Genomic DNA, 18,780 nt, shown 5'->3' on the forward strand with positions numbered 1-18,780 from the left:
TTTAAATTTTAAAGAGTAGTATCATGGTATCAAATAAGGTGTGTTATCACTATATATGTTCTCAGAGGAGAAGGTAACAGATTAGCACTATCGATAGACATATTTATTGGAGTAAATATATATAATATGGCAAGATATTGTACCAAAAAAGTGGCCCCCTTGAGAAGATTTAGCTGGTATTTGGACCGCTTTTTGAATACACGTCACCCTAGCTATTTTAATTTCTTGAGATTTGTTTGATCCCAAGGACCAAGTGCAAATGTCAACACTTAATTTGGTGCCATGCAAAGATCATTGACTCTGCATTTGCATGCGATCCACACAGTTATTTATGCATACTTATAGAATAAGAGAGAAGAGATGCCAAGTAGTTACCATGACTGTCTAGCTGACCATGGATGCCTATTAAGCTTAAAGCCAGCACATAGAGCAAAATAACCATCACCCACCGATGCAGCACACGATCCATTGTCAAGTCCTTACACGCCGACGATGGCCTGCCTGAACTCACTGTTTATAGCGAAAGAGCGAGAGTACACGACAAGGATACCGATCAGAGTGCACCACATACTAGAAATAGCTTAGAAGGGGATGCTCCAAAGAAGCTAAGGCCACCAGTGTCATCGTAGTCTTCTCCATCAAACAAGAAGGTGCCAAAGAACAACTAGTTCAGGCAATACGACAAAGCAATGGCTAAGAAACACTTCATTTTACTTTTTAAAAAAAATCTTGTTTCATGTCCAGATCAATATCTAGCTAGTACGTACGTACGTAGGGAGTGATGTCACATCTAATAACCTTGCTTGCTCAATCACAAAGCACAGCCAGAGGATGATCAGCTTATCAACATCGTCTCTGTTTCATACTAAAACATGTCATGCCATACGCATCATATTGTAGTTGGAGATATACCCAAGAGCTAATAATAAAATTATTATTATTATATCTCTGTATTATAATAAATTTTTATTTCTTATGTTATAATTATATCTCCAACTGGCTGATCCCGTGCGCACGGATCAGCCGGCACATGCCACTGAGCCAGCAGATACCTAGCGCGCGCTATAAAAATCCTGCCGCTGGCTTCAGATGTAATGTACAAGCTACAGGTCGGCCAGTGCAAAACCTACCGTTACATAGTTCGTAATTTGTACACGTGACAACATGAACTTGAGCACGCATCAGGCGACCTTGATCAAGTTAGCTCACACGACATGGGCGTTGTACACGATGCCAACACGATGGCTACTCGCCATCAATTTCATCACATGCCAAGGCAAACACAACAATTTAAGTATGAATTTCCATATAATGGACTTAATAATTCAGACTCCCGAGTAAATGAAACGAATCGGTGGAATCAAATCCCTCCATGGCTTCATGTCACCGCGCCGATGTTTCTCCAACCAGTTCTGCCGCCTCAAGCGTACCACCAGGCTCGCTGTCAGCAAACGCCGAGCTGCCTGTCCTGATGGAGCTGCACCTCATGGAGCGCGACAAGGTCTCCAGCTGCAAGCTCTCGCCGATCCCCTCCACGACTTCTCCCATTGTTGGCCGGTCCCGCACCTCGCGCTCCGTGCACTGCAGGGCTACCTCCACCACCTTCCACACCGAGTTGATGTCGCAGTCTTCTCTTATCGTCGGGTCGGTCACGCTGTCGATGTCGCCTTCAGAGAGCATGCGGCGCGCCCAAAGAGGAATGTTGGTTCTCTCTGTGTCGCTGATATTGATAATCGCTGGCTGGCCTGTGATGAGCACCAGGAGAACGACGCCAAAGCTGTACACGTCACTCTTCTCGCTCAGATGATAGGTGGCATAGTACCTGCTCAGGGTCAACTCTTATATCACTCCTTAGAACTTAGTTTTTTCTAACGGAAATGTGGGAAAGAACACGCGTACTCTGGGTCCAGGTATCCAAGGGTACCAGCAGGTTGGGTGGTCGTGTGTGTCATCGTTTCGCTGCTGAATGCCCTTGTCAGCCCAAAATCTGATAACTTTGCCTCAAGATTTGCTGTAAGGAGGATGTTTCCAGTTTTCACATCTCTGTGGATCAATGGCGGGCTGCAAGATTTGTGCAGGTACTCCAGTCCTACATGCATTGTATGGATTTTTTTTAAAGTTGGAATGCGCAGATATATAACAGCTATATGCATGATAAAAACTCAAATATTTGAAGTATCAAACAAAAATGTTTGGATATAGAACCGAGATTTCCAGCATACCGTAGGCAGAGTCCAGTGCGATCTTAAGGCGCTGCTGCCAATTAAGGGGTTCTTGACCTGTGAACCAAAAAAAAGAAGGGTATCCGGTTATTCTAAAAGAATTGCGTTGGTAACTATATGCTGTACCCAACGGTCCCAACCACATTCAATTCAAGTATGCTTAGGTTTTGAACTGATGACTACTTGGTGCAGGGAAACTTGATGTTAAGTAAGAAACCAATAAGCTAGCATTAGGTAAATCATTTGCTTGTTGGTTGAAGAGGGCAGTATGTGAGCAGTGTCTAACTGTCTATTACATGTTGCAAGTCTGCTCATATAAGCTCAAGTATAAATGTTGCATTTCTCCTATCCTAGGACTCTGGATTGTTCGTGGAAGAATGGCAGTAAACTATCAGATTTACGCACTTCTTCAGTACATGTCACTCATGGACCCAGGACCAGATGCTAGTGAGGCAAGGAGTGGCATATCCTAAACATGTGTCCGTTGTTTACCAGAAAACACAGTGAATTTGGAGTAGCTGAGATTTACTTGAGCGGAACATACTCGGCAACTATGTTGACCTTAATTTCGCACACATGTAGCATGACATGGGACAAAGTCTACCAACCTGCCAGCCGTTCCTGTAGGTTTCCCCCATCCATGTACTCATATACAAGGCTTAGATGTTTATTATCCTTGCAATAGCCAATTAATGAGACCAAGTTCTTGTGATGAACCCTGGCCAGGTGCTGAGCCTGAAATATGTATATGATAATTCAAGCGTCTGAAATATGTATATGATATGCATTACGCAGTACAGAGACACTAATTTGTAAGATTCAGTTAAATAAATTTGTTGAACTGAATGACTAATGAACATATACCTCAGCCAGAAACTCGGCATTCCCTTGAGAAGATGTCTCTGATCTCATCTTGACAGCAACATGAGTTCCATTTTCCAAACTGCCAAGATAAACAAGTCCGAAACCACCCTTCCCAACCACAGTTCTGAAGTTATTCGTGATGCACTTGAGTTCTTTGTAACTGAACCTCCGGTTCTCTAATGGGTTAGATGAATGAGCCACATCTGGAGGCACCATAAGCACTAGCAATATTATAGCACACATGCTGGTAGAAGGCCAAGCAAGAACACTGAATTTCCTTAGCAATGCCACCGATCATGACGAACTTTAAATTTAGTTACCTGCTCTCTTCTTACTTCTGCGCAACACGATAAGCACAAATACAGCCACAAACAGTACAAGTACTGCAGCAACTACTAGAGCCACAATCTCGAACACAGGTTTTATGTTGTCCTTGTTTTTCCGGACATCATTGCAGGTATTATCTCCACGAAGATTTGGGTTGTCATCGACCCTAGAAAAGGAATGCTGATAGGTGAAAGATTGCAGCGTACTTGGAAGTGGAGTAAACTAGAAACCCAAACACTCCTGAATACTGTTGGGAGCTAAGATAATAAAATTGGGACAAGGCGTTTTGGCTCATAGGTGTAGATACACCTATTAGGAAAAGTAAAATTTAAATTTATTTCAAAATATTAAAAAAATTCGAATAAAATTCCTCATCGTGCATCTGGACATCCTATGTTACCTGATGAAAGTTTTGCAGGAAAAAATATGTTATGTGGCCTATGTAAAAAAGACAAATAAATATCTCGTAAAAACTTTTTTTGTAGCATCAGAAATTGTCTTTTTTGCACAGGCACATAGAAAATAATATTTTTTCGTGAAACTTTGTGTGCAAGCATAGAATATGCGGAAGTACACCCTGAATTTATTTTCAAAAATTTAGGAAATTTTAAAATATGCATTTTCAGTAATAGGTGCATCTACACCTATGAGCCAAAATGGATTTCAGATAAAATTGCCTCTTTTGTCAAAACAGTCCATCCACTCGTATATTTCATAACCGCGGAACGACGTTGTATCTTAAACTTACTGTAAGTATTATTCAAATAATTTGGTGAACAAACAATGGTTCTATTCAGTAATTCACAGAGATGTGCTACAAAAGATACACAGAAACCTCCAGGTCGTTATCGGGCGACCCCCGCGCTGCCGCCCACCGCCCCTCCCCCACCTCGCCTTCAGCTCCCGCCGCCGCCGGACGAGGCCGTCCCGCGGCGGACGGAGGCGGCGGGGGGCATCTCCGGCTTATTTTTCCCCAAAACATCCAAATCCCCCGAGCCCCCCCACCCCCTCTTCTTCGTGTGCCTTGTGCGCCGCCAGCCATTGCTGTGCTCGTCCTCGGCGCCTCCTGCTCCTCCGCCGCGCGGGCGTGCTGCCCCTGCTCCTCCTCCGAGCGGGTCTGCTGCCCGTCCTGCTGACGCGCACGACCCTCGTCGCGCTGGCGGCGGCGCATCCTCCGTGCCTTGGTCTTGGCTGCGGCCAGGACCCTGCGTCTTCGCCGCCTGTCCCTGCGTGTCGCCCTGGCTTTGGGTCTGCTGGGAGCCCTCCGTCCCCGACAGATCTGGCCGTGGAGGCCACGGGGCTGAGCCTGCCGGCTGCCCTCCGTCCGGTGGGACCCTTGGTGTTTCTGCCGCTCCCAACTTCGGTGGCCCGTGTCCCACCCTCTGGCCATGGTCTCCGCTGAGTGGGGAGTTGGCCTGTCCCGACGCTGCGTGCCAAGCTCTGAGAGAAATATCTAGTCCATGCTTTTGCCAGATCCGGCGGTGACGGTGCTCTCTGCGTTGTTTTTCCTCCTTGGAGGCACCGTTCTGGAGCTTTGCCTGCATCGGACAGCTGCGCCTCTTGTCTGCTTGTCGACCCTTGGCTCGTTTCCTTCGGGGCTTGAAGCTGTCATGGGGGGCAAGGCTAGGCTGCCTAGACGTTCTGGGGTGGCCTCGGCTTGCGTTGCCTTTCGATCACGGGGGCGGCATACCGGTGTCGTCGCCAGGCCCGTACGGGAGGCAAGTGCAGCATGTGCACCCGCACAGGGCCTCCCAAAACATAGGGCCTCCAAATTAGTATTGTTAAGCTATGCTAGGTAATGAATTCATCAATTCAAATTTCTCCATAAATTAGGTAGGAGTAATTTCCAGCATTTCTTCTTGCTAATTACTACTCGTTGGGAATCTGCCCATTGCCTAGCATTAACTGTTGAGTAACCAAGGCATTAACCGTTGGGAATCTACCTTTCGACTCTGCAATGGTTGCACTTGCAGTAAATCTCTATACAATTATGTCCATGTCTTAATGGCTAGTTCAACTAATTAGTGCGTCAGTCTAAAGTTCATCTAAATCAAAACTTTTGAAGTCCGACTTTGCAATGAGACCACAAAATATTTAACAGATTAAATACAATATAGTTCAAATTATGCTCGGGAAACATTTATCGATCCGATCTGTGATGGAGATTTATTTTAAAATTGAGTACCAAGGAATTCCATAAACATGGGTGGTTCCATATATGAATTAAAAATATTGGTACCATATATGAATTAAAAATATTGCATTCCGTTTTTATAATCACACTTCTTGCAAAAGTAGTGTTTCACTGAAAGTATGGTGAATCATTTTTTTTCGTATGTACTAATTTATTTTATTACATTTGGGGCCTACATTTATATTTCGCACGGGGTCCGCAAATTCTCGGGTACGGCCCTGGTCGTCGCCCCAGTCTCGGCTATCCGACGCCCTTCGACTGTGCTTGGTCTCGGCGGCACAACGCCCTTTGGCTTCGCTGACGGCACACCGGTGTCATCGCACGGTATCGGCTATCCGACGCCCTTCGCCTGTGCTAGTGACGCTTCTTGGTGTGGTCATGGCTGGTCTCCATGTATTCCGCTTCATGTTCCCTTGGGCTGCTTGCCATCGGTGTTGGGGTTCTCACCGGAGATCCTCCCTGGCAGTCGACTTGAGGTCCTCGAGGTGGCGTGCTGGTTGTGGCTTCGCTCCGGTGTGTGTCTTGTGGCGTGACTCGACTTTGCATCGCCCTTCGATCACAGGGTCGGCACACCGGTGTCGTCGCCCCAGTCTCAGCTATCCGATGCCCTTTGACTGTGCCTGGTCTCGATTCTGCAGGACCTCAACATCGCCCACCGCTCGCCTTGCAAAGTCGTGGCGGCTGTCCTTTGAGATGCTAGCCTCCAAGAGGGCTTGTTGGCTCTGTTTGCTAACCTCCCTCTTCCCTTTTTGTGTTCTCTAGCTCTAGTTTGTTTTTTTTTCTGTATTTTATTTGTTCTCCTCTCCCTTGAATCCCCGTGTAATTTCTCTATCTGTTTGTAAGAACATGGGCCTGCTAGGCTACTTTCGATGGAATGCAACAAACGGTCGGATTTTTCCCCGTCAACCTCGATAAAAAAAGATACACAGAAACCAGGTGCAAACCTTAGTGTCAATGACCCTAGCTGAGATCGTACTAGAAGATGACAAGGAATTGATCCACTGAGGTCGTTGCTCGAAAAATCCCTATTTGAGATGAAGAAACTAAAGATTCAAAGGGTTATGTGTTATAAAGCATGCAAAAAAAGAAGTTGCATTGGCAGGAATACATACAGAAATGTAAATGTTGGCTCTAGACCCAGAGAAAGAGGTATTGATCCGGATAGCTTGTTGTGAGATAGATCCCTGGAAAATGTAAAGTAGCATGATACTCGAAACATCCCTATTTGGAGATGAAGAAACTTCTTTTTTTTTTTTTTTTTTGCGAATGAGATGAAGAAACTAAAGATTCAAAGGGTTATGTTCTATAAGGCATGCAGAAAAGAGGTCGCATTGGCAGGAATACATACAGAAATGTCAATGGTGACCCTTGACCCAAATAATCAGGTATTGATCCTGACAGATTGTTGTAAGATAGATCCCTGTAAATGTAAAGTAGAGTGACATACTTAAAACAAAATTGGAATATGGTATAAAATTTGCAAAGAAGTCGCACTGGCAGGCACACATACAGAAATGTAGGTGTCATTTCACGACCCTGAGAATAAGGTATTGATCCTGACAGGTTATTGTGTGATAGATCCCTGGAAATGCAAAGTAACATCATATACTTATAAAAAATCAAAATATGGTCGAATAAATATCCACATTTTATCAGTCAAAATTTTGGAGCTAGATACTTGAAACCCAAGAACAAAAAGTGCCGTACGCGAGATTTTGCATGGTTACTGCTTTCAGAAAGGCAAGACCAATACAGTTTTAAAAAAGGGCGTACCCAATGCTTAAAGCTCCCACATATTGTGGGATCTTGGGAAGGGTATTTCTAGGCAGTCTTTATCTTGCTTTTTATTGTGCAAGGAGGCTGATTCAAGCCCAAGACCTCCAGGACACAAGTGGAGATACTCTACCACCATGCCAGATCCACCCTTCAGACCAATACAGTTTGATGATGAAATTTTCAAATGGTATAGTGATATTTTTACAAGCCTGTAGACTCTTAGGTTTCAAAATGTAAATTTTTACTGAAATTTACTTGTAGAGAAAGCCATGAGCTGGCTGATCGCCGCGCATGTTTAAATCTGCAAGCGCTACTAGCTCACAGACCAGCTACGAAGATAAGAGCTATTTCTGTACTCTGAGGAAGTCTGAAATTGTAGTCTACTGAACGTACAGGCGTTCGAGCTCCATTATGTTACCAAATAAATCAATTTCACCGACCAATCCACTGGATGACATGTTTCTGCAAGGAAAATCAAACAATCACCACCATATGTTAGACCAACTTTTCATCTAGCTTCTGAGGTAACTACCATAAAAAAACACAAATTTAGAGCAATTCTGTTAAGTCAATACTAACAAGGCTATTATTCTTGGAGGACTTCTGCCAATATAACTGCAATTCAAGCCATTCCATGCAAAAGATATAGGCACACATGGATCACCAGCCCAATTTCTCTTCACAGAGAACTCCGTCTGGATGGTCATCATGCTATGGACTGAAGATACCAAATGTCAGCCGAGGATACACACAGGTTTAGTCAGAATTAATGAGTAACTATTTTTCTTCTATAGTTGATGGTCAGTGCACCTGCTTTTTTTTTTCCTAAAATAACTAACCCTGCCAGACTAAACTATTTGCCACACACAATGGCTATCAATGACATTGACAGATGCCTGAAACATTAATGCCATGTAAATTACAGAAGCATGGATGAGACAAACTGAAGAAATAATGGAATTGGACAAAATCCTACAGCTAAAAGTAGACTTATAAATCAAGGATCAACTTCAATCTTTGGTAAATTACGCTAGAATGGCATGCATTAAAATTAAGTACCACAGCACCCGATCCAGGAGGAGATTGAAGCCGTCAAGGCCACGCTCGACCTCTTTGGACGCGCGTCCGGTCTAAGCGTCAACTACGGCAAGAGCACCGCCACGCTCATTCGCTGCGCCCCGGAGGACGTGCAACCTGCCGTCGACCTGCTCACCTGCCCCGTGGTCGAGCTGCCCATTACCTATCTGGGAATCCCGCTAACCATCCGCAAGCCTACGAGCGCCCAGATGCAGCAGATGGTGGGCAAGGTCGCTGCCAGACTGCCCAGCTGGAAGGCCAACCTCATGGACAAGGCTGGGCGTCTCGCCATGGTCAAATCTGTCCTGGGTGCTATCCCCATCCATCAGCTGTTGGTCCTCGCGCCCTCCAAGAAGATTCTCAGGCTAATCGTCAGGATCAAGCGTGGTTTCCTATGGGCGGGGAGGGCTGCCGCCACCGCCAATGGCGGGCACTGCCACATCGCACGTCGCCCGCCCCATCGCTCTTGGTGGCTTGGGCGTCCACGACCTGGAGCGGACGAGCATGGCACTGCGCGTGCGGTGGATGTGGTTCAGCCAGACCGACGACCGGCGGGCCTGGCATGGCTTGGAGCTCCAGTTCATGGACCAGGAGCGTGCCTTGTTCTTCGCTTGCACGGCGATGATCCTTGGCAACGGCCAGGCCGCTAAGTTCTGGGACGACCAATGGCTGGATGGACGATCGGTTAAGGAGATTGCGCGCTCACTCCACGTGTGCATTCCCAAACGGCGCCGCAAATCGAGAACGGTTGCTGATGGGCTGCAAGACAACAGATGGGCAAGAGACATTCATGGGACGCTGGGCATCCAGGAGATTGGCGAGTACCTGCAGCTTTGGCAGAAGGTCGAGGGCACGCTGCTTAACCAGGAACCTGACCACCTGCTTTGGATGTGGACAACGTCCGGAATTTACTCCGCTAAGTCTGCCTACCTCGCCACTTTCCACGGATCGACCACCTGCCCTGCCTCCAAGCACATCTGGCGGACTTGGGCCCCGCAGAAGGTGAAATTCTTCCTATGGTTGGCCCTGCAAGATCGATGTTGGACCGCCGAGCGGCTCGCTAGGCGTGGCCTACCGCATCACCCCAGGTGCTTACTCTGTGACCAGCTCCCTGAGACCATGCGCCACCACCTGATCGACTGCCCCTTTGTCAAGCAAGTTTGGCATGATGCACTCGCTTGGTTGAGGATGACCTGCAGGACACCAGACAGTGACTCTGCTTCCCTGACAGATTGGATCACAAAGACGACACCGGCGCTGCCGAAGCCGCTCCGCAAGGGTTTTGCAACTGCTACTTTGCTAATACCCTGGATGCTCTGGAAACACAGAAATGACTGTGTCTTCAACAGGGCTCGACCGTCGACACAGGTTTGCTTGACAAGATCAAAGAGGAAGCTACCGTTTGGGCTAGGGCTGGGGCACTTGGCCTACGGGCTGTGCTGCCGACCAGCTGGGATCTGCACTAGGCACCCCTCCTTTTTTTCCTGTAACTGCGTCTCTTAGGGGACTTGTAACCAAAACTCTATCTTTTCAATGATATGAAAAGCAAAGGTCCTTTGCGTTTTCTCGAAAAAGTTGAAAAAACTTTTTCCCTACATGACCAAGTTAGACAGCTTAATAGCACACAATAATGTCTTGTTTAAGCATAATACCATCCGAAGCATAAGTCGTAGATTCATTCACTGGCCGCACTATGTATATCTCCATCGCGCTGATCAGAGGCGGAAGCGCCGAGTTTGACGTGGCCACAAGAGAGATGTTATGAATATGCTCGCTTGAGCCTTGCACAAACTCCGAGAGAACAGTAGCCATCATGTATTTTGGGCTGAATGCAGAGGCTATTTGGTAGTTATCCACATAAACATCAAATTGCCTTAACCCTGGCGAGGTGTTCAGCTCAGCAAAGTAGAGTACAAGAAAGTAGTTGGGGTCAGCACCAACACTCATGGATGAATCCGAGCTCCATGATAGATCCATCCTTGAGGCACTAACTGGAGTGGATGCACTACTCATCACTGCAGATGGTGCACTGTAAGTGTCATTTGGGTAGTTCTGGACTGTCCCATTAGATTTGTTGGGTAAGTCTGTCCAGCTGGGAACGTTTTCATACCTCTGCCACACACGGTCATAAGGATCATCTGGAAACCTAAAATTGCATATAAACATTGAGCAGGATTCATTTCATTAAACTCAAGAGCTAAAGAAACATTACATAATCAAATTAATATTTATTCATCAGCTCACCTAGTATGCTGATAGTTCGTTCCGAAGTGGTAGCGATTGGGCCCAAAACCAACCGTGTCACGGAAATAACTGAGCAAAACCAGGGATTGTGTCACATTAGCCTCCGGATAAAGATCTGATTTGAGTGACCTCAAGTCAAGCCCTGAGATGAAAGGAGTTCCCAATCCTATGTTCACCAAGCAAATATGTAGGAAGTCGGCAGGGGACACCGCAATTATTTCAAACAAATATGCTGTACTCGAATTAACAATGGTTACTGTCGTCCAGTAGTTGACCCCAAAATAGATATCAAAGGTAGGAAGCCTGTTTAGTTTGTCATAATCACCATAGCCAAATGCAGCCCTAATAAGGTACTTGCCACCGGGTGTTACGGACCGCAACGTGTAGCAGTTGCGTTCTCCACTGGGAAAGTAGCGAAGGCTAAGGTATCGGTCTGCAAGGTCGCCTTGCAAATTCCCTTTGTCAACGGGGTGGTTCAGTCCTGCATCAATGAAACCCTCATCTCTTACATATGTTATACCTGTCTTGGGATCTGTGTACTTAGGGTTTGTGCTATATCCACAGTCGATGCTTATGAAACCTGCAAAAAGAACATGCACATCATATGAACAAATAATGTAGCTGTGTTACAACTTCTCAGACCCTAGCAAAAAGATCATAGCATTGCCACAAGTACAAAAAACCCGGCATGCCTGAAAGGCTGAAACAGTGGTAGTATGGTACAATACAGTTTTCATAGGAAAAACATTGGTATGATTTTTTAACTGACTGAATGGATTTTTCTCTCCAAATTCTGTGTTTTTGCTCTCAACGAGGAAGAAATATGACCAGCTACAAAAGTAGCAGCCAAACTCAATTTTCGACAAACACATGTGCTGCTCGGACAGAAGAGCAGCAACACTGTGCAGTGGAGTCCTTAAATTGTCTCCCAATCCCTAAAAACCGCCAACTCCACACAAAAAAGCGCAATTTTGTTGCTCCAGAGGGAAGCCCAACCACCCCCGCAGAAATGTCCCACCTCAGCCAAAGGAAAGAAGAAAAAGAGGCAGAAGAGGGCAACCGGCCGTACAGGAGCACCAGCAAGCTGTCTCCTCCCCTTTCCAGCACCCCTCCGCCATTGGGGACACGGTCCCCATCAGCCCAGGCCTTCACCAATCTTGACATGGGCAACATGTTCAATGCCAGTGAAATAAAAATCAATAGTTCCCCCTTTTTTGTACTGTCTTCAATTAGCATATATGTGTTAGTTTAGATATTGATGTTATATGGAATTCATGTGCATTAGTCGAGGTGGAATAGTAATTTTTTGTCTACATTTTACATATTTGAAGTTGAACAGCGATAGTTTTTATTGAGCACCATGGCCCATGGGACCATTCATTGGTGCCGAGGGTGGTGATGTCGATGCCGAGGTCATATTGGTGGCGAGGATGGTGCCGACATCGATGCCGATGCCAATGGTGTCGTAAAAAAAAGAGGGATTTGTTCAACCGACGAGATCAAGTAGCAAACGAAGACAAGGCAATTATACGAGTGATGAGGATGAGGCTATGTGCTGTGCATGGGACACCATTTGCCTAGATACTATATGAGGAGTTGAACAAAATGGCTCTACATATCGGCCAAGTATCCATGAACATTTTTACAAGAACAAGAATAGTGGAGAAGACCGGAATGAAAACCCACTCTCACATAGGTCGCACATAATTCTCTGGAGCTATGCACGCAATGGTCTGCGGCACGAGAACGAGTCAAACATCTCAATCCAAGTGGGACAAATGACCAAGATAAGGTAAATCTCGTGTTCCAGGCATGTGCACTTGTCTAGTTGTCTTGCATTGCGCTTTTTTTTTTTTTTTGCATACTAAATTTGTTGGCTTCATTCTTTCTTATTGTAGATCCTACTTTCTCAACAGTATTATAGGAAAATGACCAAGCACGAGAGTGGCAATTTAGGCAGGCCATTTGTTTTGCGCCATTGTTGGAAGATTCTGGAGTATACCAAGAAGTGGAAGACTAGGGGTGATGATACTTTTAGTATCAAAAAGAGCAAGTCTAGCAACTCGTCCTCTCCAATGGTTGACAATATGCCACTTGACTCTGATGATACTTATGACGACGATGATGATAAAAGAAGTGCTACACCAACCACCGAGAAGAGGCCACCGGGGAGAAAGGCGGATAAGGACTAGTTGAAGAAAGGAGGTGATCTCCCATACAAGGAATTTCTTGACAATTTGGTATCAACAAGGAAGGTTCTTGCGGCGGAGAAGAAAGAAGACAAAGCTAATGAAGGATGGCGCTTAAGGAAACAGAAGAGCGGAGAGTTGCTTCCCAGGAGTGTAGGGCGGCCATGTCTGAGCGTCGAGTCATGATGGAGGAGCGCCGGATTGCCATTCATGAAACGATGTTGAAGAACAAGCGAGAGCAAAAGCTCATGTTCATGAATCCAACCGGGTTTGATCAAAAGGAAAAACAATACCTCGAGAGTTCGAGTACATGCGTGATCAATGTGCTATTCGACGGCGGCTATATATATGGTGGTGCCGGCTTTGGTGGTGGTAGTGGATATGGTGGTGGTGGTGTCCACGGTGATGATGTCGGCACGATTGGCGACTATGGTGATGGTGGTGCACAATATGGTGCCTGCGGTGGTGATGATGGCACCACTGAAGCTGATGAGGACAACGATGGCCTGGTTGCTTAAACATGTTGATTTGGTTTCAATCAACTATGCACTTTTGTTTTGTCAAATTTGTAGTATTTCAATTACGCACTCCTTGGTTTGTGATGTTGAACTATGCCCTTCGATTTAAATTGTTACCGTGTTCATGTGATGTTCAGTTATGTGCGCAGAGTTGATCAGTTATATGTTCGCAATGTTCAAATAGCACAAACGAGATTTAGGGATCCATTTTAGGGACTTTGCTAGAGATCAATTATTTTCATTTCAAGATTGGTTTTTAGAGCATCTCTAGCCAATCCCCAATAACTTAGAGGAGCAAACGCCTCCCTATCCATTAGCAGCCTATATTTGCTCCTCTAAATTTGGCGCCGCAGATCTGAACCCCAATAATTTAGAGCAAAATTTTGTTTTTGCAAATCAAACCATACAAACCAAAGTATCAACATTGCAAACCGAATTAAATGTAATAAATCAAATTATTCATTATTACAAACTGAATGAATGAACTAAATAAATTGTTCCAACCCAAACAAGTGAAAAAAAAAACATAACTACCCGCCATGGAGACACCTGTGATGCTCAATAAGATCATTTTGTAGTTGACCATGTGCATCCGGGTTCTCTATGCGTCGGTGCATTTCGAGAAACTTGTGGATCGTGTTTGCATCATGCTCAGGCCCAACAAGGTCTCCATTTGAGATGTACATAAAGTTCTCTGACATGTCTCTCTCATCTTCAATGATCATGTTATGCAAAATAATGCAACATATCATTAGCTGCCAGAGTTTCTAATACTCGACTGGTGGACAGAACAATGCCAAAACGCTTCTGAAGCACACCGAAGGCTCTCTCCACATCTTTCCTTTGCGCCTCTTGCACTGTTGCAAAGTGTGATTTCCTGGTGCGCTATTGATAACACTCTGTGGGATTGTCTTCACAAATGTGAACCATGGAAGATAGATGATGTCAGCCAGATAGTACCCCATTGAATAACTCATGGCCATTGACCTCATAGTTGCAAGGAGGAGCTTCACCCTTAATAAGCCTTGAGAACAATGGTGACCTCGATAGCACATTGAGATCACTGAGAGAGCCACGCAATCCAAAGAATGAATGCCATATCCATAGGTCATGCGATGCAACTGCCTCAAGGATTATTGTTGCATCTTTGCAGTGGCCTTTGTATTGACCTTTCCAACCAGCTGGAAAATTCTTCCAAGTCCAGTGCATACAGTCAATTGTCATCTTCGTTGGGTGCCCTCAAGTACACTGGACCGAGATCTCTATCAAAGCTTGCAAAACCTTCTCGCAGACTCTAAAATTCTGTCCTCTCCAATGCGAACATAGTCATCAATGGCGTCGGCCGAGCAACCGTATGCAAGTACCCTCACGGTCACTACTCATTTCATGATTGGGCTTGCACTCATCTCTCCACATGCATTCCTCCGAAGCTTGAACCAATCATAATGATCCTCGGCGGCTTTTGCTATTGTGCGGAACAAGTCCTTTTGCATCCGAAACCGCCGCTGGAATTGCTTGTCGGTATAGATTGCATCGGGACTGAAAAAATCCCGCATGGTTCGAGCATAGTCATCGGCTCTATTCCGGTTGATGCACACATGGCCGAATTGCGATCCTAGCCTCGGCCTCCGAAAATTATCATTCAAAATCAACATCAAAGCCATCTCCAAATCTTCGTCTTCTTCTTCCTCCTCCGACGAAGAGTCGTCGAAGATCATCTCTCTCAACCTCTTCATCTTCAGCCAAAAGTGCTCTCATTCAAGCCGGTTGCGACGAGGCAAATACAAAATCATATGAACAATTCGTCGAATACCTTGAGCACGACGGAGGTGGAGTCTGCGACTGGCGCCATAGAGCCGACCAAAAGGATTGACGACGTCGCCGGGCGAATGCGACGGCCGGACTATCAACCATCGGTCGTCGAAATCCCAACGTCGGGCCAACGCCTCCACCGGACGTCGCCGAAGCTCGAGGCCGCCGCCGGGCAGAAAGCTCGTCGGACCGAAAGCTACAGCGGCTGTTGCGGGGCAATTATTCTCCACGGCGGTTGGTCTACACCCCCATGCTCCGATGGCCCTTTTCAAGCAAGAATCCACCTCTCCAAAGCCGAAAACGACCTCAAATTGGTGGCGGGATCCGGCTCGATGCGGCGGCTCTCTGGAGCGATTCCGGCGACGGCTTGCACCGGCGAGTGGCTCGGACAAAGGGGAAAAGGGCAGCAGTTGATTCCGACTGTCGGCCGAGGCGATTGGTGGTCGGGGGTGAGAATGTCGACGAAAATACGGCGCCGGGGTGGCGAGGCTGTGGCAGCGGGGTGGAGGAGCAAAATTTTAGGAGAGCTGACGCGGGAGGATATTTGGGGGCCGCGGAGGCCGATGACAAAAAAATATGCTCCACTAAAGCCTTTTGGGCTTCGGCTAGAGTCGGTCCAGCGGTTAGCGGCGCACATTTGCTCCTCTAAAGCCGTTTTAGGGATCGGTTAGAGATGCTCTTAGGGACGGAAAATTTAGAGACTCTAGTGGAGATCTAAAAGGCTGGGAAGTTGGAAAAAACTAAGACAAACACTGGCCGCTTAAAAATTGGCAAGCTCAAATGGTTTGCAAAGACCGAGATACCAACAATACCGAGCACTGATCTAGCGATCTTGGTTCATCATATAGATATACTTAAATAGAATACAAATGCAGTCTGGCCATGGTGTGCAAGTATAATCACTGTTGCATTTCTATTCTTCATCCATGTGGGGAAACAAACAATCAATGCTGCGTTGCCCCCCTGCCCTCAAACCTGATATACCCAGTTCACTGATATTTAGCTATCAAACGGAAAGAATCGAGACATGCATCCATCGGAAGCCCGAAATTGGCGTCTTTAGTTCTTTCAGATTTGCTATATACATAGGCACGCCCTCTATGGGAAAAGGGTGAGGATAGGAGACGGACCATGGCAAATAAGTATGCGTCATGACGCGCAGGGAACATGGTTGGCGGCGCTCCCTCCGGTGCGCGGCGGAAGCGTCTTCATGGCGCGGAGGCCTCGCCACCGTCGGAACATCCTGCGCGGAGGCCCAGATTGACAGCAAGCAGAGTGACGGCGACCATCGAGGTTTTCTCCTCGGCCCCGCTAGCTTCTCGGCCAGCACTGAAGGGTACGGCGCACGCACCGTCGGGAACTCTCTCCACCGGCACAAGTGGGAGCGGCGGAGGTGGGGAACCACCGCCGGTGGCGAGTTCGGGGGAGATGCGCTTGGTGATGCTTTAGGATTGGTGTCATTTGATAGATGTAGTCCACGTCATGACTCTGTTTACACGATCATTGATATTTCTGTTATCTTTACTATTAAATTACAACTAGCTAAATACCCGTGCGTTGCTCCGGGAAAAATTTCATAAATATTCTGCTATGACATTACTGTGGATGAACTTTTGCCACGGCCAATATAGTACCTTGATGCATGTTCCGCTACTATGTTCCATGAAGAGATCTAACGGACTGTGGTCGTCTTCGGAGGCGTCGCCGCCTCTGTCAAATTAGGCCATCTAAAACGGGGCGACCCTTCTCGCGTCCGCGCGTCCGTATGGTTCGAACCAGACAAATCCGTAGCACAACGCGCGGACGCATCCCAAAAATGGATAGCCACGGTGTCTGGGATGACCCAAAGCCGGCCCAAATCTGGGCCTGGTTTGCGTGGCAGCGGACACCGAGGGTTGTCCTCTCGCGTCCTCCCCTTGTCCTCCCCTGGCCAACGTGTCTGCCTCTCAAACTACAACCAGTCAACTCTAGTATCAAACCTAAAGGATGGCTGCCAAAGTTGTTGCCGTCGCCACCATCAGAGACGAGGCCGAGCTCGCCGCCATTTTCGCTCCTGTCGCTGAGGAGGTCCCGGCCGTTCCGGTGGTCGCGTAGCCCGCAGAGGTGGCGAAGAAGGCGAGGCCCAAACTCGCCGCGGAACAGAGGGAAATGGAGAACAAGTGTGACGAGCGGCACAGGCGCTCGATCAACGGAAGAGAGAGGCCTCCGCCGCAGAGGAGCAGCAGAGGACGGCCGAGCAGCTCCAACTCCTCCAAATGGAGGCGAAGGTGAAGGCCATACAAGAGCATGCCCTACTCTTTTACGGCCACAACGCGCTCGTGCAACTGGCCGCGACGGGCGTAGGCACAGCCTCGGCGGGAAGCTCCGGCTCCTCCGTGACTCGGCCGCTTCCTCCCCAGTCAACAGCCCCACCAACTGCCCCGTTTGGGTACCTGCCCGGCGCCGGCGGGCGGTTCTTGTACCCGCCACGGGATGGGTCACCGGAGGTGGGCAAGTCCATGACGGGACCATTGTCTTCGTCTATTGACCTCAACCGTGCGCCGACGACGTACTCCAAGGCCCCGAGGCCGATGCCCCTGCAGTGATGGCCGGTGCCCGCACATTGTTCGACAAAATGTCTGGGCCGCGTTGGCAAAATTGGTGGCCGTAGCATTGGGCGCAGCGCGCGACCCAAACGGCCAGGTGGAGGTCAGCCTCTGTGTGCGCGCACACCCAAACGAACACAAATGGATGGTCCAGCGTGCCGATTTGGGCCTCCCAGTTGGAGATGGCCTTAGAATTCTGTTAAATTTCATTAAATTTTAATAAGACTGGTCAAAATGATTTCTTCACCTTCTAGATCTCCAAATATACAAGTATAGTACTTGAACCGAAATTTAGAACCTTGAAATAAATTGCATGCGTGTGCATTAGAAGAACACTTACATGATCTACATGATTATTACGGCTTTTATCAGCCATGGTCGTATTGTAGTACTCCCTCCGTCCCAGTTCGCAAGGCAAAGTTCCAAAAAATATTTGTCCCAAAATGCCTCACCTCCTAGGCACATTTGTATATTTGTATTTAATGTGGGAGTAAAACTGATTCATTATTGCATGCAAAAGACTCCTCCTTTCTTATCCCACCAATTAAAGGGTAGAAAATAAAGTTTTTTTTTTAATTTCTCAATTAATTGCAGCGCCGATGTTAACGTTTTTACGTGAAAATTTAGAGCCAATAAAATTCACCTTGGTCAAGAGGAGGAAGTATGTGCAAATCTGTTTTGCATTCACTCCGTGATCAATACGTCATGATTGACCAGCCAATGCTTGCAAGATGTGTATGTAGCAATACGGTGTTAACAAGCTTTCTAAAGCGATCAGGTTATACAAAGTGCTTACGGGACGGATAAAGAAGTCTCTTTCTTTTTGTTGTTTCTCGGTGCATGCCGATGCTGGTTTGGATGAACAAGGACATCGCACGTTTATTTTCTTGCAGCGCTATGGTAGTTCCTTGCCCACAGCTGTGCAACATATGCACGAGCGCACGGCAGCACGTGTCTCCGGCTCTCCGTTGA

At 47.0% G+C, this 18,780-nt stretch overlaps 1 protein-coding gene across 2 annotated transcripts; it reads right to left on the bottom strand.

Annotated features, from left to right (window-relative positions):
* Nucleotides 1-1,187: 1,187 nt before the first annotated feature.
* LOC127294606 (putative leucine-rich repeat receptor-like serine/threonine-protein kinase At2g19230) lies at nt 1,188-10,752 on the bottom strand. 2 transcript variants are annotated; one of them, XM_051324459.2, is made up of 15 exons: nt 10,705-10,752; nt 10,571-10,606; nt 10,113-10,475; nt 7,963-8,101; nt 7,777-7,845; nt 7,118-7,189; nt 6,956-7,027; nt 6,720-6,791; nt 6,552-6,650; nt 3,407-3,579; nt 3,087-3,307; nt 2,831-2,957; nt 2,223-2,279; nt 1,900-2,089; nt 1,188-1,822 (listed from the first exon to the last, which is right to left on the bottom strand). In XM_051324459.2, exons 2-15 carry the CDS (start codon nt 10,596-10,598, stop codon nt 1,384-1,386), a joined length of 2,121 nt encoding a protein of 706 aa, XP_051180419.1. In that variant the 5' UTR covers nt 10,599-10,606; nt 10,705-10,752; the 3' UTR covers nt 1,188-1,383. The 2 variants fall into 2 exon arrangements, with proteins under 2 accessions (XP_051180419.1, XP_051180420.1); XM_051324460.2 differs by lacking the exons at nt 10,113-10,475; nt 10,571-10,606; nt 10,705-10,752 and adding an exon at nt 8,443-10,102.
* Nucleotides 10,753-18,780: the final 8,028 nt, after the last annotated feature.

Source organism: Lolium perenne, chromosome 4 (assembly GCF_019359855.2).
Source record: "Lolium perenne isolate Kyuss_39 chromosome 4, Kyuss_2.0, whole genome shotgun sequence".
NCBI lineage: Eukaryota > Viridiplantae > Streptophyta > Magnoliopsida > Poales > Poaceae > Lolium > Lolium perenne.

What these genes read in the sequence shown, in the direction of transcription:
- LOC127294606 (XM_051324459.2), bottom strand. Translation starts at nt 10,598, where the DNA reads ATGATCCTTATGACCGTGTGTGGCAGAG. An exon ending in GGGTCACCATTGACATTTCT is followed by an intron (nt 6,792 to 6,955) that starts GTATGTATTCCT and finishes TACATTTTCCAG; the next exon opens with GGATCTATCTCACAACAAGC. An exon ending in CAGAAGTAAGAAGAGAGCAG is followed by an intron (nt 3,308 to 3,406) that starts GTAACTAAATTT and finishes TAATATTGCTAG; the next exon opens with TGCTTATGGTGCCTCCAGAT.